Here is a 25426-nt window from a genome sequence, read left to right as displayed (position 1 = left end):
TAGCACAGCAGCCTGCTCCTCCTTTGAGGAGAAAACTCACTTTACTAACCAGAGCCAGCCAGACCCCTCTGCTGTGCTCAATGATATGATTACCTGAATTGTTTTCTGTACCTACAGGAATCTTTCCAGGCTTATATTCTGCCTACCTCTTCCAGGAGCATCTTTTTCCAGCTGATTTCTCACTATGAGTAAGAAAGGCTCAGTTCCACCCCCCCTCCTCCACCAACCTGAACATCACCCTTTGCTTTGGCTCTGCTTTTAGTGTTGTTTTCTGTGAATGCATGCAATAATCTATCCACGCTGATGCATCAAAAGGTGAAGAAATGCTGGTCCTCACACGGCTGTGTAAATATACGGCATTAAGTCTTATAATCCATCCCAATTAAAAAGCAGTCTTTACGGCCATAATAGTTTTATTGAGAACTGTAACACATTAGACTTACAGATATATAAAGCAGTTAGTTTTATAAAGCATATAGGATATTAAAGTAATGAAAGACATTAACGTGACATCAATTTTTAAGGAGAGTTACTTGCTGAAATAAATGAGGGTAGCCTAAAAGTTGATGGCATGTTACAGTTCTGAGTAATGAACCCCTCTGCCCCCTAAAACCTCTTGGAATAAATAATGCTTGAGCAAGTCGATGGTCATTAACTCTTTATCCTCTGAGAGCTACTCCTCACATTGATGTCCCATCCTATTCTTTAACATTTAAAAATACATTCAGAAATGAGTTCTCTTTCCCGAGACAGCCGTAACTTGTGATGCTTTATTCCAGAATGCCTGCTTTCCTAACATCTCCCCTGTCTCCAGACACAGAATTCTGGAGGAAGTTGGTGTTGTCTCTTTTCCTTCATCTTCTTATTTCTTTTTCCCTTTTCCTTTTCCTGCTTTCTCGCTCTTTGCCACTGCTTTGCTTCGTGCTCGACCCAGCGGTGTCTTGGCATACCAAGCCTGGAGAACCAGAAAGCATAGGTATGTTTTAACAATATTAAAAAAAAAAAAAAAAAAAAAAAAACAGTTAAGAGACCTTTTACTGCTACAATGGAGCACTCCTTATAAAATTCTTAAAACCCTGGCGGGTTTGTGGAGCAGCAGAAATAAAACCCTTAGATCTCTTGAGGACATGATTCTAACAAGAAGTATGGTGATTGCCTGCTTGAAGTGTGTCTCGTTAACAGGAATACTTAGCCGGGCCATTTGTGTTGCTATAGTTATGGAAATGTTAGAACTTCTCCGATCAACCCTATTTCCAAGGCATATAGCTCTTGTCAAAACCCCTTCTGGTCTGAAACTTGGCAGCAGACAAAGCATATGCTTCTCATGGTTCTGCAAATCGACCCAGACAGTTTTTATTTCAATGAGAGAGCTTAAGAAACCAAACAAACCCCGAACATTAAAAACCTGTTTATTGCTTTCAGATGCCTGTTCACAGTCCTATGACTTGTAAATGGTTTTGGTACGGTCGCTCTGCACACTTGCCAAGCTCCTGGGCTGTAATGTCAACAAGGCCACGTTAAAATAATGTAAAATGAAAGAGAGGGCAGTGCTTTAAAATGAGAACTGTGTGGGAATTAGTCAATCCTCGTATGTATATGCAGAACTTCATCAGCAAGGCCTGCCCACACCAGAGATTAACATGCCACTAGGTGCTGACATGATGGATAAAACACATTTGTTCTCATTTGGCTGTACTCATCCATCTGAAATTGAAGTCTTTCCTCTGGCCACAAACCACTGTTTAATGCCATCACTCTGTCTCCTCTGGTGCACGTTAGATATTAAGAACAATTTGTTCTCAGAAAGAACATTGATGCAGTGGCACAGCTGCCCACGGAGGTCTTGGGGTCACCGTGCCTGGAGGTGTTCCATAACCATGGGGATGTGGCACTGAGGGATGTGGGCATTGGGCATGGTGAGCTGGGGTTGGACTTGAGGATCTGAGAGGACTTTTCCCAACTGAATGAATCTGTGATTCCATGAATCTGTGTTTTCAAATGCAGCAAACTACCTGCTAATGGGCATACAATGCTGTCTGCTTTTGACTTTTTGATTAGCAGAGCAGCTACCTGGTTACCAGGACAGCTATATGCTTTAGGGAAACTCCTGGGAAAGATACAATGGAACAGGTTGCTGGAGGAGGTTGTGGATGCCCCATCCCTGGAGGCATTCAAGGCCAGGCTGGATGTGGCTCTGGGCAGCCTGGTCTGGTGGTTGGCAACCCTGCATGTAGCAGGGAGTTGGAACTAGATGAGCATTGTGGTCCTTTTCAACCCAGGCCATTCTATGATTCTACCTGGGCTTAATGAAGCCAGCTCCTCAGATACGGCTAAAAGAAAAGATTTATCACTATAGCCCACCAGCACCTGAGCTGGGGATGTAAGTGATGGATGGTGACAGATCAGAGTTAAAAACCTTCAGGAATGACATCTGCAGCTCTTTGGTATGGGTTTTCCTACATCTTAAATGTGTTTCATATCAGCCACTGCCAGGCAGAGTTGGAGTGCTGGCTGAGCACCCGTTGCTCTGTAGGACTCCCGTTATTTCTGTGCAAGGATCTGTATCAATCCCACTGGGGCAATAATTTTTAATTTCAGAAACGTGGCGGATGGATAATTGGGCCAGAAATTGGAGTAAATTGGGCAAAGAAATCACGTTATCACAAAATTTTTGCATTATTTATATTCATTTTGGAACACTGGCGGAATATAAATGTCAAACAGGGAGATTCATGTTTCCAGAGAATAGAAATCAAAGATTCATCACAGCGCTAATCTTCACTTTGAATGCTGCTTTAAGTTTTAGCCACTCCGCTTCAAAAGGGACAAAGCAAAGCAAAAGAAGAGGTCCAGCAATGGCAATGATTAGAGGCTCAGGAAAAGGTCCTTCTGTGTGCGGAGAGATGAGGATACTGAGTTAATTGATGCACGAGGCCATTTTGACAGTCCTCTTCCCCTGTGCCAGGTTCTGTGACATTTAAAGAGAAACAAATTTAACGCAGATAAAAGGAAACACTTTCTTAAGGGCTGTAATTAACGCAAGGAAATGATGGCCGTGGGATGCTGAGGGCGATAGTAGCAGTGTTCAAAATGAAGTGCTGCCTGCATGCTCCTTGCTGTACAAAACAGGCACGGTTGTGGGAAGTGGAACAGCATTTGTGAGCTAAACTTGTGCTAAATGCTGGCTCTTGTGTTACAGGGCACAAATGGATTACGACTCGGAGCTGGGAATGATAGGAGGTTTTTTTCTGTGCTGCAACACTGAACCATTAGCCTCTCCCTGAGGAAAGATATTGGTTTAGATAGGAAGCATGAGGAAAACAAGAGTAATTTGCCAAATATCACAAATGCTGCCTATGCTGAATGAGCCAAATGGCTCACAGTGGAAATTGGAGAGCATTCAGCAGAGCTGGGAGAAATATCCATTATCATTAGGTTAGCAGTGGAAGGTGGTTTGGACCAGGCTGCTAGGGACTGCATCCTATTTGTTTGCAAGGTGCTATGGGGATGCAGAGCCAAGGGATGTGTAAAGAGCAGAATGGAAAGGAAACCTCTTGGTGGGAGACCTGCATGGTTCTGCAAGCATGTCCATGGAATCATTGAATCACAGAGTAATTAAGCTTGGAAAAGACCTTTTAGATCATCTGTAGCTCAATCCCACCCCACCTGCTGACCACCTCTTTGCAGCATGATCCGTGTGTATTTGAGGTGCGTGTAGCACACCAGTGTTTGCCTTAAATATTTTACGGCCCTGGGGGTGGAAACTCACTTTTTGAATCCCACAGACAAAAACTTGTGTGAGAAAATTCTCATTTGAGAAAATGTTAAGAAAAGGACTTAGAATTTGATCCTGAAACACCCTGAGGATCCTGGATGTCCAAGCTCTCTGCCTCCTGAAGAAAATACAGCCAGGCTTACACTTGGCAGCTCCCACCAAGCAAAGGATGGATGCACTGCACTAAATGCACACGCATCATTTATCCATGCATGCGAGGGCATCAGCAGAATGAGCAGATCCCCAGGTCAAATATGCCCAGACAGTGGGGGATGAGAAGACACAGCCAGTTAGCACAGCTCCTAACATCACCTTAAATGTTTCCTCCTCCTCATTGTATACGGGGTCCTGGCTGGCCAGCGCGGTGAGGAACTCAGCAGTGCATAAGGGCTTCCTGACCATCTGTAAGAGGCGCAGCTCGCTCAGCACTGCCTGCACTGCCCTCACGATGCAGCCCTGGGTGAAGCCATCCGACAGCTTGGCCAGGCAGCTGATGCTCAGCAGCTTGGTGATCTCTCCACCACGCTGGGTGATGGCGTGTTTCCATAACACTGCTCAGCAGAGTCCAAAATAGGAGGAGAGAGAATGCCAAAGACACGTGTTAAGGAAAGCAGGAGAAATAGTTCTGCATTATGGGCACACAAGGTAAAAATGGAAAGGGTTACTTAAATAAGTGAGTATACATGGAAAGGAAGCCAGTATTTCCCATTTGGGTATGCAGAGTTAAGCATCTCCATTAACAGTCTGTCTTATTTGGGTGACCTCATGGGACCAAGAGTTAGGGTTAGGGTTCCTCCATGAGCATAGGGCTGGCACGGGGACTTGAAGTCTGGTTTTGAAGCCCAATGCCTCCAGCTATGCAGGCACACGTTGTATGTAGGTGTAAATGTCTCTGTGATTGGCATTTTGCTTCTTGAATAATGGTGGACCTGCTTGTTTCTTGTAGCTGCAAACTGCTCAGACCAGTGATACCCAAACTGCCTGAGATTTTGCTTACAAAAATGAAGTAATCAGCAATAGTTTGTTGTTGATTTGCAATTTGTAATCAAATGGACTATCTCAGAGAGATATGAAAAGGCTGGGTGGAAAGCTGGTGTTACCAGCCTATTGGTTTCCACCGCATGTTTGCCACCATGCACAGATTGGAGTTTTCTGGTCTGTAGCAAAAGGAACGTTGTAGTGAATAGGTAAAGTTTGTGCACTGTGGCTATATGTGGTTGTTATGCCATGGCTAAAAAAGGTTTCTTCAGTTCTCAGATTGGCTGTCAGGCACTGGAATTTGCCATGATGGGAAGATGAGTGCTCTGTGCTATAATGACCTTTTTTCCATTGAACGCCAGGGCAGGCACTGCCTTAAATGGGACAACATCAAAGAATTAAAACTAGAAATTTAATCTCCTTCAATATGTCAAGAGTTAACTTTCTGGGGCATTCTGAGGTTTGCAAGCTGAAATCCCTTCGGCTGGCCCTTCTGACTCCAAATTAGTGGTGAGAATCCCAGAATGTGACAGGTTCAGTCCCCAGGAGTGAACGTAGCTAAATTCAGCTGCTATCACCTCCTTTCTCTAGGTCTTATTCAAGTCCCTTATCTGTTAGCAATTAATCAGAGCTGTAACCTAACATGAAACACATGTTAGCCTGCTTAAGGACCATTTCCCATCCACACTGAAAATTATTGGATGTGGGAGAGATTTACAACGTGCTAGACAGTCAAAATCTGTCTTGAGCTTGCCCAAACATGCATCATCTCAGTACCTTGGCTGCCTCCTTGAAAGGCAGCGCAGAAATGGACTTCAAAACACAGTTCCATCATTTTGTAAGGAGATGAAGATGTGGAGCAATATTGTCTGGTTTACTCAGAGCACAACTGTTTGTACCGAGGTCTCCGTACTGAAGGTGGTTTCTTTTCATTCTGTATTCTTTTGGGATATGATCCACCAGCGATCAGTGGCATGAAAGGACTCTGTTCTCCTTGATGTGCTGATCAGTAGGGATATTCATGCTAGGAGCTTCTGGTGGGAGAAATGTACCATTCAGAGTCCTGGCTTAGAAGTGTTTGGTATCACTGTGAATAGTCCTAAATCTTTCTTCCACATCATCTTTAGACTGAACCTCAACAGCCCTTCTGCTTATGAGTCACCACATCCAGACTACATAGTACCCAGAAAAGTGTATTAAACCACATGACACAATCAGGAGAAAATGATACCTCTGGGAACAAAGCCCATCTACCAGCCACTTCTGAAGGATGTGAACAAACTACCATTTTTCTTGCAGTAATTCACATTATTAAGTGCATCAGTAGTTGTTAGAAAGACTTGAGATACTTGCCAAATCTTGAAGCATAGTCAGGCCGGGGGATCAGGATGATTTTTTGGTAAACTTTGCAGAAAGGTTTGATCTTAGCATCAAAGGGCCGGCTGGTGGTCCCCACCAGCAGCACTCTGTCCTCTGCTTTCAAAGCCTTCAGGAATTTGGGGAGAATCTTTTCCAGACGTTTCGGATTCATCTTCAGAGAGCACATGTGAATACAAGGGGGAAAGAGTTCTTATCAGTACTGACAATTTAGAGGTAATGAGGTGAAGTAACAACTGCAGATATGAATAATGTAGGTAAGTGTGTTATACATAGACGTGCTATCTGCAATGGGATTTGGTTTTTTTTCACTAGTTTCTTTGCAACTTAGTACAAACAGGCTAGATGCTCAACCTAAGTAGAAAGCCTTTATCTTCTGCAAACTGATTTCTGCCCAGGGATTTGTGGGTTTGAGTGCTCATGTTTTTTATTAGAGCATTTGCTGGCTCTCTTCTGGAAAGCAGGAAGGAAGCAACAACTCGTTTAAAGTAGGAAATCCTCATTTTTCAGTTCAAGAAATATTGCTTGGACCTGTGCACTTGGTGATCCCTAATGGATAGAAAGAACACATGGGTATGTAACCTGGCCTGGAATTCTCGTAGTTCATGGAGGTTCTCATCTACCAACCCCTGCTGGTATTTTCAATATGAAAAACACACTCCCTGATTTCTTCTTTGATTTCACCTTGCTGAGAATCTCAGCTATTTGAACTCAGGACTCGGATCTTTGTGACAATTGCTGTTAGACCTTATTATAAATATTCAGCTCTTATCTACAGAACAGATGACCGCTGAGCAAAGCTTTTCACTGGCTATTTAAGTTTGATGAGGATCAAGTGAAAATCGGTTGGAAGAAGCTTCATCAAATTGCTGAGGTGTTACTCTCCATGTGAATAACTGGGTTAGGGATCCAGTGTTAGATGTGAGGCGGCCCTGCACGTGGCAGGGGGGTTGGAGCTTGATGATCCTTGAGGTCCATTCCAACTCAAGCCATTCTATGATTCTACATATTCAGAAAAGTCTGATGACTTAGAAGCCTCTCCAGAAATAACTGAGGCTTAACACCCCAGTCAATCACACTCAGTGGAGAGCCTAACTCTAGGTGTGTGTTTTTTGCTATGCAGTTGGCAGCTGCTTCAATTTCAGACCAGCCTTCCTTATGTTAATAAAGTGTCTTCTGCTGGGAAAACACGATCTGTCAGAAGATGCAGAGAATTTTTAAAGCAATTGATTCCTGTCTCACAAAAATAAGTCCCAATTTATCCCTTGCATTTAGAGCACCAGTTTTTTTGGGTGATGTGATATTCATGGATACCCATTAATCCCTCTTTTGTTATGGGTGCTCATTGCTTAGCCTGAAGGAATCTTTATTTTCAAATTTATTTTCAATTTTATTTTCAAATTATAAATGTACTGGTGCTAGAGACAAGGGAAAGATTCCACTCTTGTGTTAAGCCTACTGACTGGCATTTGTGTGTCAGCAGCTCCTGCTGCACTTTTGAAGGTAATGCGTGTCCAGAGTGCACACAGTTAATGGATATGTACTGAAAGCTAACATTACCTCCACCACCTTGAAAGAAATATATCAGTAGCAAGAGAACCTGTCACAGAGGCAAGCTAGGATCTCAGCCATCATGTGCACCTGAGCTGGAGAAAAGTGGGGTGAATGGTGAAGGTGACCCCTATTTGTTTGAGTGGCTTAACTGCTTGCATGTCATCCGTGGCAGCTGGGTTACCATAACGTATTTGATATCTAACTGCTCTGCATCCTTTACAGAGGATTGGACAGAGACTACTTTTTTTATTTTTCCTTTCAAAACAGATAAAGTTCACAACTACTCCAGGCAACCTTTGGCCTCTAGTCTTCATTTTAATCCCCATTTGCACTTGAACGTTTGCTCCCAGTGTAAGAACCACTAGAGGGCATCAAGCCCTGCACACCCATGAGCTCACGCAGCCCTCTCAGCACTCAATGGCCTCACCCAATGTGATACGGTCTTCCAAATCACCAGGCTCGTGTCCATCACACAGCCCAAACACAAAGCATTTGCCTTAGGAAAAAAGAAAGGTTTGATTTGTTGAACTATTTTGCAAAGCAGCATGAATCTAATCAGGACTTCAGGTGAACGGCTCTCTGCTGCAGCGGCTGAGTCGCTGTGCCTATTGGGCAGTGCTTTAATTTTCTTTCTGGTAGGGAAGCTACACAAGACAGGAAGGAATGGAAGCTAACAGGACTCCGGGGAGCCCAAAGAAAATAATCTGTAAACATAAGTGTTTAATATATGCTCTTCGCTTTCACAGTGGAAATTTATCCTCGTTACTTTATTGTTCACTTTGGCTCCATCCAATTTCTCAAATTAATAGACCCGAACAGTTTAAGCTCATCTTAACTTTTAGTTTCTTGCCTCGTGTTTTGAAATTCTCCATTATTCTCTCCTGCTTTTCAGTGCACTGATGAGCAGTGACTGGACTATTTTTAAATACAGCAAGTACGGCTGGGTAGGAGAGAAATGTGACTTCTTAAGAGCCCCAGAGAGGTCACAAGACTCTCTTAAAAGGAAAAAAAAAACATTAGTGAGACAAGCCATGATCAAGCAAGCTTCGGCGGGTCCGGTCATACGGGTATGTGCTGAGCTGAGAAATACACCTGCTCCTTTGTGTTGGAAATTATCAGCACCAAAATAAGAAAGGAGCACCTCACCTGTTCTTCAGCCTTGGGCACTGCTTTGTAGAATGTTTTCTCCGTGTCTCCGATCCACACGACTGAAGGCTGCAGCTGCTTGGCCACCTAAGAGAAAATGGGAGAGGGAATGCGAGAAATTGATTAAAATGGCTACAATTTCATACCTGGGTGCCTGTAATTATGCTTCTGAATCCATATTTCAGCAATTACAATTAGCTGGGTTTATTTTTTTCCCCCAGAAATGAGCAGCACTCGTGAGCAGCGTTGGCTCTGCTCGGTAGCGTTGGCACATCAAACAGATTCTGTTTAGGAAGCTAAAGGTGAGAACTCATCCCAGATTTGGATCATTCTGACTGCTGTGCTTATGCTGCACTTCCCAACCCGAATTCAGCTGTGGTTCTGCAAAAAGGAACCCTTAAGGAAAACAGGCTGACAGGCAATCTGGCTTACCACATAACAGTCAGCCCAAGAATTAAAATGGAGCCTGTTAAATTGGAGGGGGGGGGGGTCAGTAGAAACGGGCTTTCCGGCTCCAAAGTCAGAGCACTATACCTCTGGTTCACAGCAGGATGGCAGCAATGCTACAGGCTTCTTCACATCTTGCACTCTCCCTATTGCTATAGAAACGCCAGTGGTTTAGACATTCTGCTGCCAAATTTTAATCACTTTCCAGTGGCTCTCAGAGCTGTGCTGGTTTGCTCAGCAACAAAAGTGATGGCTTGAGGAATCAGTGGGTAACGAGAAAGCATTATTCTGTCCTGCTTATTTTTTTTTTTTCCTTCTCCCAGTTGAAGCTGCTGCTTCCAGGAAGGAAGCTTACAAAACCACTAAGTTGTATACATCATAAGCTCAGCGCCTGACTGACGGCTGGAGCAGGAAGAATTAAGATGTGAACATCTTCCTTCAAAGCACCACAGTTCATTTTTATGGCCAAGAGCACGGCTGCATCCGTGCAGTAAAAATGCATTGAAAAAAAGGGGAAAAGATGAAAGCTGTGAGGCTTGTTTGCTCTGCTGTGCTGCTGATGGGTGAAGTGGAAACAATGCCATCTTTGGCACGTGGCATGTTATTTGCAGGAATGTGTCAGCCCTAGAATATGTCAAGTGGTATCTCCAGGTTCATTGAGGAAAACAGAGCTTTCTCCTTTGTTGGAAGGAGGAGCTATTCAGCATTAATAATGAAACCCATAGATGGTGTCGTGACGAGCATTATGAAAATCTTGCAGAAATGGATATGTGGGCCTTAGCAGTAATGTGAACGTTTATGCATACAACCTACGGGGTAACTTCTCAGCCCAGCAGAGTAGTGAGCAAGCAAGCTGGAGCGAAATGACAGCCTGAAATAGCACAGCTGCCCATCTAAGGTCAGACACTTCTTATCTACCTTCTATTTATCTATTTTCAGAGGTGTGTTTTACATATTCCTACACCACACTCACTCTGCAAGGCACATCAGAGGGGACTGGTTTGTGGTTACACTGAGCAGAGCGGTGCAGCAGCACTCCTAGGCTCAGGGCTTTCTGCTGAACATCCTGTTAGTCCAGAGCTCACACACCTGCAAGAAATGCAAGCAGCCCTGCTGATTTGCAGGGCTGAATTCAATTAGCTCCTAGCTGCTTATAGGCAGTCTCAAAGGCAGGTGGAAGAGTGGTATGGCAGTGATTCTGTGCTGGAGCTGAACTGGGAGGATTCTTTGGATAACTCAGACTCACAAAGATCAGAAAGGTAGGTTGTTGCATTTGTTAAGAGCAACGTATGCCTTCTTGAAGGACAATATTTGTGTTTTATGTGCTGTGGAGTCTGTTTTGACATGTGGAAGCTCTGAGTCAGAGACCCTCCCCAAACTCAGCACTACTAAGGGGAGCTTTCTAACAGTGGCTGACCTGCATGCTGATGTGGGCTGCTTTTCTGCTAAAGCTGATGCAAAGCAATGCTGTGTGTTTTCTTTCTCTAGAGAACAGCCCTATCCTGGTGGTTTTGCTCTGTATGGTGCCATAGCTGCGTGAAGACAGAGAGCAATGCAGCTCTCCTGCAGTATTTCCTATATACCTGCACGTCTGATGCTGCAGCACAATTTGACACAGGGAATGAGGCTGGGGGAGGTTATTAAGCTGTTAGCAGTCCCTGAGCTCTGCTTATGCCCTTCAAAGGGAGTTGTGATGTCTCCTCAGCAGGGCTGCTGCAGCCTGGAGGGATCTTCCCCATTTGGCTCAGAGGTGGTTCTGTGGTTAGCAGCTCTCTCAAACAGCCTGAAGGCTTTAACCAGCCTAGAGTTTCATTTTAACTTATAAGGAAGAGCTCTCACCATTTTCACACCTGTGCTCTTCTTTTTTTTTTTTTTTTTTTTTTTTTCCCTAGTTAAGAATGTACTCAGTGCCAGCTGCCTCTTAAGTAGATGCTTCTCTGTGTGTTCTGTGTTGGCAATGACTTGGATGACAGGCTGGATGTGGCTCTGGGCAGCCTGGTCTGGTGGTTGGTGACCCTGCACATACCAGGGGGATTGAACTGGATGATCATTGTGGTCCTTTTCAACCCAGGCCATTTTATGATCCTATGGATGCTGCCTGCTTCATACCTTTATCTTTCTAGTCTTGGTAGGCAGTGATCTAGCAGCCCAAACACAATGCATTGAGTTCTGTTGTCTTCTCCAGATGACAGATCAGGCTGCCAGGAGCATCTCATTTACACTGTTGGCAGATATGCTGTATGTCCCCATGGAAGCACTTAATCTGAATTATCCACAGACAGTTTGAATCCATGGATAATTAAATGTGCTGTACATAATTAATTTGTAACTGATGTGTTCTTAGCTTTGCTGCATTCTCCCTGGTTTGGTGGACCTGCCAGCAGATGGCTCCTTCACCCTTCTAATCCTGCCCAGTGTCAGCAGCTGGTGATATTTATCACCTTAAGGTTTGGGTTTCTAGCAGGCTGTGCTGCAGCAAGATAAAATTGCTTCTGGACAGCTAGAGGGAAGGCTGATAGTGCTGTTCCCACATCTCAGCTGTAATGGGGGTTCCTTTTGAGGGTGAAATACTCAGTGCCCTAATGTAAACCATACCTGCTTCTTCAGATTGTCTTAAAAATGACCTGCCCAGAGGGACAGTGCAGCAGTGGTTACAAATGAATGAACTTGATTCAGTGGAAAAAACAAACAAACAAAAACCTGACAAAATTATGTTGCCTCTCAATGCAAGGATTATACCATTTAATTCTTAAATCAACTCAACCACTTTTATTTTTTTTGTGTAAGATATTTGCCTCTCATGTGCTATATAGCATAACCAAAGAGCCTGATAATGCAGTCTACTGACAGTGATGGTGATGAAATACCTGCAGCCTGCTTGCACTGCAGAACTGGTCAGTGGAACTTTTGCATAGAGCTGCTAATCCCCACGCTTCTGTGCTGCTATTTCCTCCTGACCAGCTTTCCCAGCCTTTTCAGGGCTGTGTCATTCTGGTAGTGATTAACCTGGTGGCTGCTAATGGGGGACCAGTTTGTGCCTTGATGAGGGAGTCGACCCTTGGCTGGTACAAGCTGGCAGAAAACTCCATTTGAGTTCAAGCTGCCTCAGTGCATTGGAAATGTAGCTTAGCTGAAATGTTCCAGAATGCTCTGGTTTGAGCTTTGTGTCTCTGTTTGAGACAGATCCTCTCTTCCCAGAAGCAGAGCTGACCTGGTAGTTTTTGTGTCTTTCTGGAGAATGCAATTGTTGGAGCTTGGTGTTCCCAGCTTTTTTTAATAGCTTTCCCATTCAGGATTAACCTTCCTTCTGTTTCTTTTGAATAGGCATATTGAAATGTCGGGGTTTTCCTGCTCTGGTATGAGAAGTCATTACCCTCATGTGACATCTAAAATGCATGCTTTGAGCAACACACACGTCTCTCTTTTGGATCAGGGCTGGTATGTCTCTTGTTGTCTCCTCCCAGAAATAACAGGGGAAAAAAGAAACAGATTTGGCTCTTGAATCTGAAATGAATGAGCTCTTCATTTTTTCCTGTGCTATTCACTGGTTTAGGGCGTCTCCATTAAACAACTGCCAGCAGCCAGCACACAGTTGCAGAACTTGAAGGAAGGGGTAGGATTCCATGCTGCCAAGGACAGCTTACTCAGCTCTGGGTGATGGCAGCTGGTAATGTAGACCAGAACCGAAGTGGGAGCTGACTTGGTAGTACTGACTAAGCTGCCTTCCATCCTGGCTCTGAGAACCTGTGCAATCCAAATAAAAATAGTGAGGGGATTAGACAAATTAGCAACCCAGCCATGGGGATGGAGGTGGTGGGGAGAGGTCAAGCAGCCAATGGAATTGGGAATAGAAATTAAATGTAGCTGACTTGAATGATGCTGAGACAGGTGTTATGTCATTATGAATTGGTAGGGGAATTAAAATGCAGATAAAGTATCCTTTGGGAAGAGAGAGAGTGTGCTGTGCTATTTCCTGTTATTGGAAGAGTGGAGTTTGCTGCTGCAATTGGAACAAGTCACTTTTTGGTAAGCAAGTGCCTGGATGCTTATTCCAAGCGACTGACTGTGAGCAACTTCCATCATGGCGCTCTGCGGAGGAGCCCCAGAGTATCACCCCTACTTCTGAAGAAATTTGGGTTGTTTCTCCCTGATTTTGGGGAAGGTGTTGGATAATGCTACCATCTGATTTTGTATAATCTGGAAAAACTAAGACTTTCTTAATAGATAAACATGGATGCGAACTTGTGTTTATATGTATATTATGTGTGCCTACATATGTGTATACATACTATATATATACTAGTTGGAACATATATATTAAAAAAAATAAAACCAAACACCTTAATTCACTCTGCTGGAACCTTCTATAGGATGCTGCCCTCCTTTCTCCTGTGTTTAGCAGCCCTGTGCTCCAGCAGGGACTGGATGGTGTGTGTGCTATGCCTGCAGTCAGATGTGTGCTTTGCTAGTGATGAGGGCACAGAAAGTCAGCAGAGAAGGGTGAAATGTGGGGAGGAAAGGGAGTACTAGCTCAGCCTGGTGGCATAGGGAATGCTAGACCCAGTGTTAGTGTTACAGCCTCAAAGGGCAGCTTTTCTCTAGGCACTTGCGTTACTTTTAATTGTGAAACCTGTCTCTTGTGGGGATGGAGGCATCTGCCACAAAGCCTGCTGTAATACTGGCTTTAATAAAGTACATCTAATTGAATCCCAAGGAAAGCCAGTTTGAATTCAGTCTTTTAGCAGGCCTTTGGTGGGGGAGAAATAATGCATTGGGCTATTCCTAGTATATGTGCTGGGTTTTTTTTTTTTTTTTCCTAAGTGCATTTCTTCTGGAAATGTTTACCAGCTCCCTTCCTTAGCAGAAATCCTGCCAGGATAGCATCTCTTCTTACTATGAGGATTTGGGATATGTTCTTCACAGCTCATATGCCTTCTTTCATTTCCAGACTTCTTGTGTGTTTCTGTTAATGTAATCTTGAACTGAGATTCTCTCTTTTCAAAAGCTTGCTGATAGGTAAACAGAGAGCAGTACAAGGGAGAGCTGCTTTGCAGCAGCAGTCCCAGAGAGGAGATTTGTGACCACCTCCAGTCTGGTATTTGATTAAATGCTGCATGGAATGCATTCCTGACTGACGTGCACATAAACAGAAAATTTTTTATCTGATGCTTTTCATATTCGAGGTAACATAAAGCTTGTAGAAATGTTGATGTGAAAAATATGGCTACTACAAGGGATTTCTCAAGGGGCATTCCATCCTTGGCTGTCAGCAAGTGGTTTGGGAGGCAAGAAGGGAATTTCAAGTCTGGATTTGCACTTTTTTTTTTTTTTTTTTTGGACCTGGTGTACCTGCTGAAACAAAACTTGGGACCAGGAATCAACCACAAGGTTGTTTTCTGTTTGTTTCTGACTGTCACATCTTCTGCAGGACGACTCTACAGCAGTACACAAGCACAGTACCTTGAGAACCATGTGGAGCATCATCTGCAGGCCGTTCTTGCCTGGGTACTTCCTAGTGATGTTGGAAGGGGAAAGGTTGAAGAGGTTGGCTCCTGTTTCTGTGCAGATAGCATGGACCAGCATCTTCTTTCCAACACCAGTGGGGCCAGCTAGTAACAAGGCTTTCACCAAAGGAGCCTTCTCATGGACTGTTTGGGAGCCTGTAAAAAGTCATATGGTGCTGTTATTGCTTTCATTTAAGTCTGCCATAAAGGTAATGAAACAACTCTACCTCTTCTCTTCACATTAAATATTTTATAATGTGAATTCATTGTTTCATTAATATAGCACAAGAGCTGTGGAGTTGAATTCTGTGTAAACTGAGCTGTGGCAATAGTGCACTTGAGTGCACAGTTGCTAACTAATGTCAAGTAAAGGCCTAGTTAGAGACATACCTGTGGCTTTAAGCTTAGCATTTGTCAGAGCAAGTCTTCCTGCACACTTGTGCTGCACGCAGAACTAGCAGAACTCCTTCTGCTGTCTGAAATGATGCTTTCCAGCTTCCCCAGCTTTAGAGAAAACAAGCTATTGGGACTATATCTATTACTGCTGCATTTGTCAGTGATTTTGAAACCAGATGTTACCATGCATTTCACTTTCTCTTGTTTACTTTCTATCTGCACCTCAATTTTTAGGGCACTTTTCCTCTCAAAATGAGTGACGTTTCAAACTGACCACCCCACTTAGGTTAGCCCTGCTCCAAAATCTTTCATTGCCTATATTCCTCCCGTGCACTGCTGCTGGCTGGCATCAGCTCATCTGAAAGCAGCACATGCTATCCTCCAGCCTGGAATGTGGCAGTTGCATGCTGCAAAGCAAGTGAAATGTCTGCTTGGAGAAAGTGGATCCATTTTCTGTTCCCTTCATTTCATTTGGTTGAGCATTTCTGGTTGCAAGCAAAGCAGAGCAATGAGTGCTTAGCACTTCCAAGTGTGCCTCGTTGCCTGCTCTAGGTAAATTCAGTCTGGACTGTGAGATATCTGCTTCATCACCTGGGAAAGCCTGGCAGAAATGCTTGTAGCACAGTTCAGGTGCTTGATGGTGATAGAAACTCAAGTTTTAAGAACTTCCTTTCAAAGAAGGGTTTCTGATAAGGCAGACAGGCAGGAAAGAGTGGTACTGAACAACAAATCCAATGAGGCTCCTTATCGGTGTCCTGAAGGCTGAACAGTCTGCATGGATGTCAGTGATAAGTGCCATTATTTCAGCACTGTGCAGGATGCAGTGAAGTTGTCAGCCATCCAGGCTTCAGTACAAAATGACCAAATATTAATAATCTATTACTATTATACATAGATGCGTTATGGAGGGGAGCAGTGAACTCCTCTGTGGTTGAAGATGAAGTGTATCTTCTACCATTGTCTCCTGCTTATTTCAGCTGCTTGTGTTCTCAGTGCTGTTTCAGCTGGAATTTTCCTTGCTATCAGGTGAAAACCTTAAGAATAAACTATACACAATGATATAATGATTAACTAGTTCTGAGACCAATTAAGTGAAATGTCATCCATAACGGATTGCCCAGAAGGTGAAACTGTTCCTGAGACTTTCTTGGCTTGGGGAATATTTTTTTTTTTTTATTCAAAGGCATTTTTCAAACTGCTATTGGAAGTATGCTGTTTGCTTAACTAGTCCAGGGTCTCTTCTCCTTAGATGTTTTTGCCAATTTCATAAATGGTAGAAAATTTACAGGCTTTCTTCCCCCTCGCTTTGGGAGTGTCTTGGGGCTTGATTTCACTCGATTAGATGGTGTTAAAACATAACCTTGGAGTTATCTGATATGTGAAAAACCACATGGAGTCAGTGAGAAGAGGGATAACAGTTCAAGTCTCCCAGCTGACTGCAGTCGTGCCTGTGGCCAACCCCTGAGCATTACCCCAAACCAGATGGGAAGACTCTGGCTAGGGAGAACAGCATTGGTGCTGGTAGCATCGTGTTCCAATAACTTGACTCTTCAGATTGAGCTGATAAGCAGAATGAACACTCTTCTCTTGGGGGTAAGAGATGTTTCTTCCCAAATCCCAGTTGAAAAAGGGCTGTTGCACTGAACTTTGAGGCACACTGAGCCCCTTCGGTGGGCAGTGGGTCCCTCTTGTGTGTGCACCCCAAACAGCCCAAGTGATTGTCTTTCTGGAAGGCATGCAAAGGGTGGGGAGAAGCAGAAGGCTGTGTCATCTTTGCTCCATTTTCCAGAATGGGAAGCACTGAGATGTTATTTTGCCCATATTAAGGGATGAGCAGACAATGACACAGCCTGGGGGTGGATAAGCCCAGTTAAAATCTTCCCCAAAATCAAACCACAAATCGAAAATGATGCAAGTGAAGTATAGGAGGCCCTTGAGACAGGCACTTCTTGCAATCAGTGGAGCTTGGCTTCATGCCATTCCCAAGCAAAATATGAAGCAGATTTTGCATTAAAAACAAACAACCTAACCCAACAAAGCTTTGCTGGATGCTGCTTAAGTCTGGCATTAAAACTGCAAGGGCATATTTAAGTGCTCTCTCTGATGTCCAAACATACTCAGACTAATTCCTTAAATGATTGCATTGTTTGGTACTGAGTAACATTAGCCAGCTTGTAAAAGGTAAATTGCAACCTTGGCCCTTCCCTTAACTTGATTAATTTTGATCACTGGAGCTTGTTTTAGCTATTATCTTTCCCAAGTGATTTCCTTTTATGTGCTGCCATTCACAAACTGTTAACATGAGAACAGAGATGGTATGGAAATGCAATACCTGACAATAGCACGTGCAAGCTCCTCGATGCACTATTAAAATGATACGGTCTTCACTTGGAATGCCTAATTGAAAAACAATTATACTGCAAAATGCTTTAGATTACCATTAATCAAGCCCTGTCAAAGCCACTAAAAATGCATGTTAGCAACAGGAAGCAAAGCCATCGTAGCCTGCCTTGCAGTGATTGCTGCAGTGCTCTTACCTAATGGCAGTATTCCATACAGTGCTATTAGCTGTCTGATATCGGCGAGAGAGGGCATGGGCTCTACATCCACCTGATGCAGAGTGGTCCCCAGATAGCTGTATTCACCTGTAGGGAGGAAGCATGGGATTAATCAACGTGACACAGCGTTTTTATAAAATGCAGAACTGCCATAGGAAATGCTGAGCCATCATGGGGTGGGTTCTCAGATGGGGCAGTATTGGGAATGTGACCCCGAGACATTGGAAAGGGGAATGGAATGAGGAATATGGCATTGAACACACCATGGGTTCTCCCTGCTAACCAGGCTGTAGGTGTTCAGTCTTGAATAACTTTTTCAAGAAACTTTGTGAGGAAGAACAATTAGTAGTGCTGCGAATCACACTGCTGGCAAGTGGCTTCCAGGCTTGGGGTTTTGCAGAGCATGGAAGCTGGTGAACTACACACTATCAGAAGGATTTTGAAAAGGGAGAAAGAGACTTTTCTCCTCACTGTGGCACATCTCAGCTTTGTGCCATGTGAGACATTTAAGTGCTTCACCTCATTTGGTGGAGATTTCACTTTGTAGTTCATCTTTTTTGTTCAAAACCAACCCCAAGGAAGCGAAAAATCACTGACATTTACTGAAGTGATCTAATCTTGCCTCAGCTCTTGTTACAGAGCTGTGATCGCATTGCTTGACCTGTCAAAATCCATCTAGAAGATGTGTTGGAAACCAAAGAGCCAAAAGGACAGGCCACAAGCAGGAATACTTGTGATAACTGAGTTGGTGATTGTTTCTTAGTGTAAGTTATGTGTAATCATGATGAATATTGGTGAAAAATAACAGCATTTATGTTCCTATTGGAGATAAAAAGGGGAAGCATGAGGGCTTTCAGAACTGGTAGGTTGACATTGGCCAAGTGAGAAAAGTGGAGCTGTGATTTGGGGCAAAAAGGCAGATGAGTTGTGGTGCAACTGCCCCTCCCTTCCGAAGGATGAAATTCATTTCAGGTTTTATCTTTTATTTAAGGAGAAATCAAAAGAACCGGATAGGAATTAATCTTCACAGATTTAATTAGAAGGCATCAAAGGGTTTAATTGCAACTGAACATAAATCACAGCGGATATTCTCTGACTAATTTAGATAAGGTCACCAAGAAAATTAGTTCAGCGATGTCGGTTTGTCATAGAGAGGGATGTTTTGGTGTCTTTACTCGCTGTGCAGCACAATTCCACCCTTTGTCCTTTTCCCAGGAGCTGGCAGTGAATGACCTTCCTTGGGCTGCAGCCCTGTAGGAGCAGAGCAGATGAGGACTGATTTTTCTGCAGGCTTTGTGCCCTTAGATATTTAAAGAGAGAATTGCAGCATTAAAAAATTACTTTAAAGTCCAAACCTTGCCCAGCTTCAAATACTTTCTGTTTCTTGTTCTGGCAGCCTAAGCAGCATGACTGCTGTTTGGAAAAGCTACACAGGCAGCCTGAGACACCTTGGTACTGTGATGTGATGGGGACCTGTAGTAAGTCTGGGCAACCAGATGGGCATCGCTATACTCTGCATTTTTGTGCCCAGGGTCTTCTGCTGGCAAGGAGTGTTATTGATGTGACTTAGAGCAGCCTTTGTGTAGCCAAGAAGCCAAGGTTCAAACCTCCCTTGACCATGAAGATGGCCCAAGTTCACCCCAGCTCGCTCCCCAGTTTGATATTGTCTGCTCTTAATCGTTATCTGTTGGCCAAGATGTGCTCTCCAAACAACTGCACTTGGGATGTCTGCTGGATAGAAGTGAGTTTGGGAAGGGCAGACAGGACTGGTTGGGCAAGAGGATTCTGAAATGCAGAACTAGGCAGAGGGCCTTCCATTTAAACCAAGGCCCAGATACATCTCAAGGTTCAGGGAGGTGGAGGGAAGGGGCTGAGTTCTCTTTACCTACTGTGTGCTCCTCAGAGGATGCCCTGGTTACACCTCAGATGGCTTGTGCCATCCCACATCATCCAAAGCCTCCAGGTGCTTGGAGCAGAGCATCAGCTCTACAAGCAGACCTAGGCTTCAGGAGCAGAAGTGAAAGGCATGAGGCACCCTAAGGAACAGACATGATTTGCATATGTTGCTTTAAGTTATTCAAGTAGGAAAGTCCTGAAATTGTAATTACTCTTGAACTCATTCTTGACAGGAAACGGAGGTTGGTGAACCTTGAATGGCTGAGATTTGGTCAGATTAAACATTGTATTAGCTGTAAAATGTATACTTTACCAACATAGTCGGAGAGATTCACTGGCTTGGCTTTTATTAGTACTCCTCCTTCTGCCAGTTCCCTGTACAGAGAATCGATGGTCCTGCGGGCAAGAGGCATCACTCAGAAGTTCTGGGGCACTGTAAATAAAACCTCAGTCCTTCAGGAACTGAGCTAGCTTCACAGTTATTTATGCTTCCTCTGTTTTATAAATGTACCTTGAAGCCCAGAGTTTGAGGTGATCAGCTCCATCAATATGAAATCGATAAGCATCGCTTCGTATGTTACAGCAAAGAGTCCTTTTCTACCTCTTGCACACTCCTGCACTGCTCCCATTACCCATTGCCAGGTGATGTGAGATCAGTTATGACTCATGTAATAGACTTGTTCATTAATATCAATTACTGGGAAATTATTTTTAAATTATACAATAATAGCAATCCTAACACTACTATACCTATTCACTTAGCTCTTCAATTAGTAGTAATTCATTAATTCTTCCTGGAATTTATTCTGTTTGCAATAGAGTCACCTCCAGTCAGGAACGTACTGGCAATGACTCAACTCAAGCAATCACTGATCCATCTACTGCAGTGTTTGGGTAATGATGGCCAGAGGACTGGGGGAAACCAGACAGTAGAAACTATGACATGACTTGTGCAAGGGAAGGGTTTCTTCCTGTCTCTACCAGCGGTTGGTAGAGATTCAACATGCTTTATATTTGTAGTCAGTTTCCTCCTTAGCCTCTCTTCTGGAGATCCATCTAAATATTAACTTCAGAGACATTTTTAGGCATTAGGTTTTACAGATTGACACTGATGCAAGGACTTCATGCAATGAATGCAGCTGTCTGAAGTTCTTGTTATACACTTAGTGTAAACAATATAGTTCTGAGTCTTTTTAGGTCTCTTACCATACCTGTACTTTTCACATTCTCTCATTTCAATATCTAAGCTTTTTTCTTTCTGCTGCCTATCTCATTGGTATGTCTTGGTATTGCTGCAATAGGAATATGTAGTAGAAGCATATACATATATATATATATATTTGAAGACTGTAGTCTTTTTTCCATTTCAGCTGGGAGGCTTTATGCTTATGCAGCGCTAGCAACACATTTAATACAGCAGTAGTAATAAGCAAACACAAAACCTCAAATCCTCCCAGTAAACGGTTGTTTAAGAGAGCAAGAATACACAAAAGGCTGTGAAGTCCACTAGAACTGTTATTGTATAAATCAGTCTTATCAACATGTGTTTTGCCTCTGAAGTGTGACTTACAGAGTACAGGGCTGTCTGCAGCCTCCCTTATCAGACTGCAGCTGAGATGGGAAATCTGCCAGCCAGTCCAATCACCAGGTGCTTCTGCACCTGCAGACCCAATTGTTAATAGCCTTGGGGGGGCTGTACTCTGTGTGTGATGTACCTGTGACTCTATAGACTGGAAACGATCACACTGAAGTTAACAGAAACTAGCTCAAGTTGCAGAATGCACTTAATTTGTGTGTGGTGCTGGAGGTGGGCTGTGTACCCTTAAAGCAGTGTTCTTTGCCCCGTTATTTGGGGTACTGTCCTTTCTGGAAGGCAATGAAGAGCTAGTGGTGGTCTCAGGTAGAAAGGTCCTATCTTTATTTACCTGTCAGGAGTTAGGTCTTCCTCCAGCTCGGATATTTTCTTCTTCCCTGCCTTCTTTTTCTGAAGACCACAGTGAGAGGCAGGAATTAGTGGCATTAGTACAGATAAAGCTACTTGAACCTACTGAACCTACAAGGATTGCATCCAGTATTTGGACATGATTTTCATTACTGAAGAACCCCAAAGGAACAACCATATCCTTGAATGCTATTAGGTGAGGAAGTCATACCCCTGTGTATTAAAAACACAGGGCATGTTCTCACTTGGAAGTGCCTCACTCACGGGAGAGGTGAAGCAGCTCTGGCTGGCTTTACCCATAGGAACTTCTCTCCCTCATTCCTGGAGTGGGCATAGCCTTTACCTACAGAAGAAGAAGGGTGTGAGATCCCATCTGCTTCTCCAGATACTGCTCAAGTTTTTCATATTGTGTTAAAATATGCATGCAGTAGCATCCCTCAGGTCCTCTGCGTGTGCATGACCTGGAGACAATCCCCCAGCCCATGCAGCTGACTTCCCAACCAATAGACATCCCTTCTGCCCTTGCCTTCCTGATGCCTTGGGAAAGAAGTTTGATGAGGTCAGAAGAACATGACCTGCTCTTCTCTTGACATTTTCAACATGCTTTCACTATGGGAAGATGTTATGTCTTAGGTAGCTGCATTCTTTATACACTGATGGGGGGGAATAAAAAAAGGAAAACATAGTAAGACGTGAATCAGTAGCATCAAGCTCCTCCATTAATTACAGCTTAAGGGATATAAAATATAGTTAGGGGTAATTAGCAGTGGAGAGCATCATTAATCCTTGTGCTATATATCAGCACCCAACCTGTGTCCATGCTAAGTGCTTCAGTAGCGCTACACACGCGGGACTACTTCTACAGCTTAAATTTAGGCATGCACTTAAATGGGTAGTAGGTCAAGACAGATTTTTTTCCTTAGAACATGCAAATGGGCTTCTGTCCTAAAGAAAAGAAGCAGGAAGAACAAGGTATGTGCAATGCTGCTTTAATGACTGAGGAAATACTGAGATGCCGTCAGTTTATTTCTGTGTTCCTCTAGCTTTGCCTCTTTTAACCTTTCTTCCAGCAAGTCAGAAGCTGCTTATCGTGGGGACTGGGAAGAAAAGCTAATTTCTACCTATGCAAAGACACTAAGCATATGGTGAATTTATTGGCCAACTGGTGGTGTCCTTGAGGCAGCTTCAGCAATAAATGCAAGGCAAAAATGTACTGTGCAGTTGAAAAATGTGTTTTTCTAATCACATCAGCATTTAGGGGAAGTTTGGCAAACACTGAGATGTGATAAAGGGAAATATGAATTGTAGACAATGGCTTCCCTCCAAAATGCTTTGCTGGGAGCTGCTTTTACTTAGGAAATGATAATGTTTAATGAATGTGAACATGCTCATTGCTAATAATGGAAATTTCCTTGTTCCTATCTCTGAAATGTCAGTCTAGTTTCTGTTTAGCCATCCGTTCATACGGTTATTTTCTGCTTTGACACATCTCTCTGTAGTGAACTGCGTTTGTTATTACTTGGCAGATGACAGAAGACTCTTCTGTGCTCAGTGTGGTGTCTTGTCTTGCTGTGTGGGCTCAGGAGAATGTTTTCAGTAGCTCAGAGGTTGCCATGAGCAAACATGGCCCTGGTTCGAGACTGCTGCCAACTGGGGGGGAAAGCAAAGAGAGTGCTCTTGTTGTTTATGGGAAATGAGTGTCTCAGTCTGTAAGTGTTGGGAGTGGATTCATTGGATCACGTGTGATGCTGGGATAGGAGGCTGAGCTTCACTGGCTACAAAAAATCCAATGGGGATTGTGAATCAATGTCCTCATACCCATCCTGTCTTTAATTCTGGCCTTATTGCAGTTTTGCCTTTACCAAGTCTTCAGAGTGATGTCAAACTCTTTGTAGCAGCTGCTACAGTCAATCTCTTCTGGATTGAATCATAGAACAGCCTAGGTTGAAAAGGACCACAATGCTCATCTAGCTCCAACCCCCTGCTACGTGCAGGGTCACCAACCAGCAGACCAGGCTGCCCAGAGCCACATCCAGCCTGGCCTTGAATGCCTCCAGGGATGGGGCATCCACAGCCTCCTTGGGCAACCTGTTCCAGTGTGTCAGCACCCTCTGGGTGAAAAGCTTTCTCCTAATATCCAATCTAAACCTCTCCTGTCTCAGTTTAAAACTATTCCCCCTTGTAATTGCTTTGCTTCTGTCTGGCTGCATCAAAGTGGACATCCAAAGCTCTGTTGGGATGCTAGCAAGCCCTATTTCAGAAGCAACCTAGATTCCCTCTCCCTGGCTTTTTTTTTTTTTCACCCTGGCATTCTAGCCATGCCTTTTGTGTTCACTTAGAATGGGCTGCTTTACCTGCAGATGGATACGAAGCCAGTCCTTAATTCCTTTGGGGACTAGAGCAGGAAAAGCAATGTAATAGATGAGATGAAGAGCACACAAATGCAACTTCCACATCAGTGACTGCTGAAAGCTATCTGTTATCTCCTACGCTGAGTGCAAAGGCAATGTAAAGACAGCAGGTCTGCAGCAGTGTATGAGGCTTACACTTTCAGTCCGCTGATCCATGGTCTGCAGACAGTGAGCTGCCACTGTGCATCATGCAGAGATGCACCTCTGTTTCTATTGCATATTCATTTCCTCCCCTGTGAGTGTCTGAGAATCAGGAGGCACCTGGAGCACGTCCTGCTCAGTCACAGTGCGTCTCTGAAGGAGGATATTTGTCTCTGAGCCGTAATGACAATTAACAGCAGAACTGTCAGTAGGGTGGGATGCTTCCAGCATGGGCAGGAGCACGTGGGCTCTGCCTCAAATGACAGTGGTTGGCCTGTTGCAAATCAGGTGCAGTCTAATTAGGTGTTTCCAGGCTACCTTAATGATCTGGAGACCCATTCATAATGAGCAGAGCAATCTGCCTTTCTGCCCAAGCTTATCATTCCAGAGGTGGCAAATGGGCTTTTTATCTTCAGGTGCAGAGAGAGTAACTCTTGATAGGATGAAGTGTCTGCTTTTGAAGTTAAGTGGAGGTTGTAAATCAAAAATTTGATGTGAAGCTGTTTGAAAAACATGTTTTGAACTGGACAGCTCCTTACAATCCCCACCACTTCTTTTTAAAGTTATCTGAACCAATGTTTTTCAAAGAAAATCTTTTGGGAACTTATTTAATTAGCACTGCTTTTCCTTTTTCCCCTCCCCCCTTCTCTCTGGCTACCGGCACAACATGGGAAAACAAAAGTTAAATAAACTCTCACCACCCAAAACCACCCCAACACCGCTGAAGAAACAAACTGACTTAAAGCTTTGAAATCACAATGTGACATTTTGAAGCAGGGTTTTGTCCAGCTGATCTGAAGCAGCCCAACATGTCTGCCCAGAACAGCTCACAGATTGCTCCAATATTCAGTTTGGGCATCTTAAGCCTCGCTATTTTTGAAACTGACCTAGAAACCCAATCAGTATCACTTTTCAGAGTCGCTCCAGTCTTTCATTATTGAATTGCCCTTGTGCCTTCACTGGGTGAAAGAGCATTTCTCAAGATAATTCGAGTAGAAGTACTGCAAAATCAAATATTTGCACGCTAAAAGGATTACAGAAATGGAACACAACACGAGATTAGGGTTGGCTATTTGCCCTGCGCCTTTTAAATGGAACTGCTGATTGAATGGTAGGATCTGTAAGCTCCCAGTTATTTTGTACTGATGTGATCTCTAGTTTAAATGCTTGGGTATAGAATTCGGGGAACCAAGGGCTATGGTATTTTGTGTATAGCAATGCTGTGCAAATAGATGTGAATGTGACATGTGGGTAACACGTTAAAATGATGTATGTCTTGATAGATTTAAATAAACTTGGCT

General features: G+C 43.7%; 1 protein-coding gene and 1 non-coding gene across 4 annotated transcripts in view; one reads left to right on the top strand and one right to left on the bottom strand.

Moving 5' to 3' along the window:
• Nucleotides 1-395: 395 nt before the first annotated feature.
• Nucleotides 396-25426, bottom strand: part of DRC11 (dynein regulatory complex subunit 11) — an 86075-nt gene continuing 61044 nt past the window's right edge. Inside the window, exons 12-19 of one of the 2 annotated variants that reach the window (XM_085227595.1) lie at nucleotides 21557-21615; nucleotides 19945-20027; nucleotides 17715-17822; nucleotides 14738-14937; nucleotides 8831-8917; nucleotides 6107-6284; nucleotides 4088-4326; nucleotides 396-955 (exon numbers count right to left, since the gene is read on the bottom strand). In XM_085227595.1, coding sequence (XP_085083721.1) covers nucleotides 863-955; nucleotides 4088-4326; nucleotides 6107-6284; nucleotides 8831-8917; nucleotides 14738-14937; nucleotides 17715-17822; nucleotides 19945-20027; nucleotides 21557-21615 — 1047 coding nt within the window. In that variant the 3' untranslated portion in view covers nucleotides 396-862. The remainder of the gene's footprint in view (nucleotides 956-4087; nucleotides 4327-6106; nucleotides 6285-8830; nucleotides 8918-14737; nucleotides 14938-17714; nucleotides 17823-19944; nucleotides 20028-21556; nucleotides 21616-25426) is intronic. The other variant, XM_085227596.1, reaches the window with a different exon arrangement.
• The window catches only part of LOC100546352 (uncharacterized), a 101019-nt gene continuing 85910 nt past the window's right edge, over nucleotides 10318-25426 (top strand). For both annotated transcript variants that reach the window (XR_014884265.1, XR_014884264.1), the window contains exon 1: nucleotides 10318-10536. This is a non-coding gene — a transcript (uncharacterized LOC100546352). The remainder of the gene's footprint in view (nucleotides 10537-25426) is intronic.

Source organism: Meleagris gallopavo, chromosome 7, assembly GCF_905368555.1.
Source record: "Meleagris gallopavo chromosome 7, MGAL_WU_HG_1.1, whole genome shotgun sequence".
NCBI classification, from domain to species: Eukaryota; Metazoa; Chordata; class Aves; order Galliformes; family Phasianidae; genus Meleagris; species Meleagris gallopavo.
The sequence above is the reverse complement of the archived record's forward strand: the minus strand, read 5'-3'. Positions and strand labels throughout refer to the sequence as shown.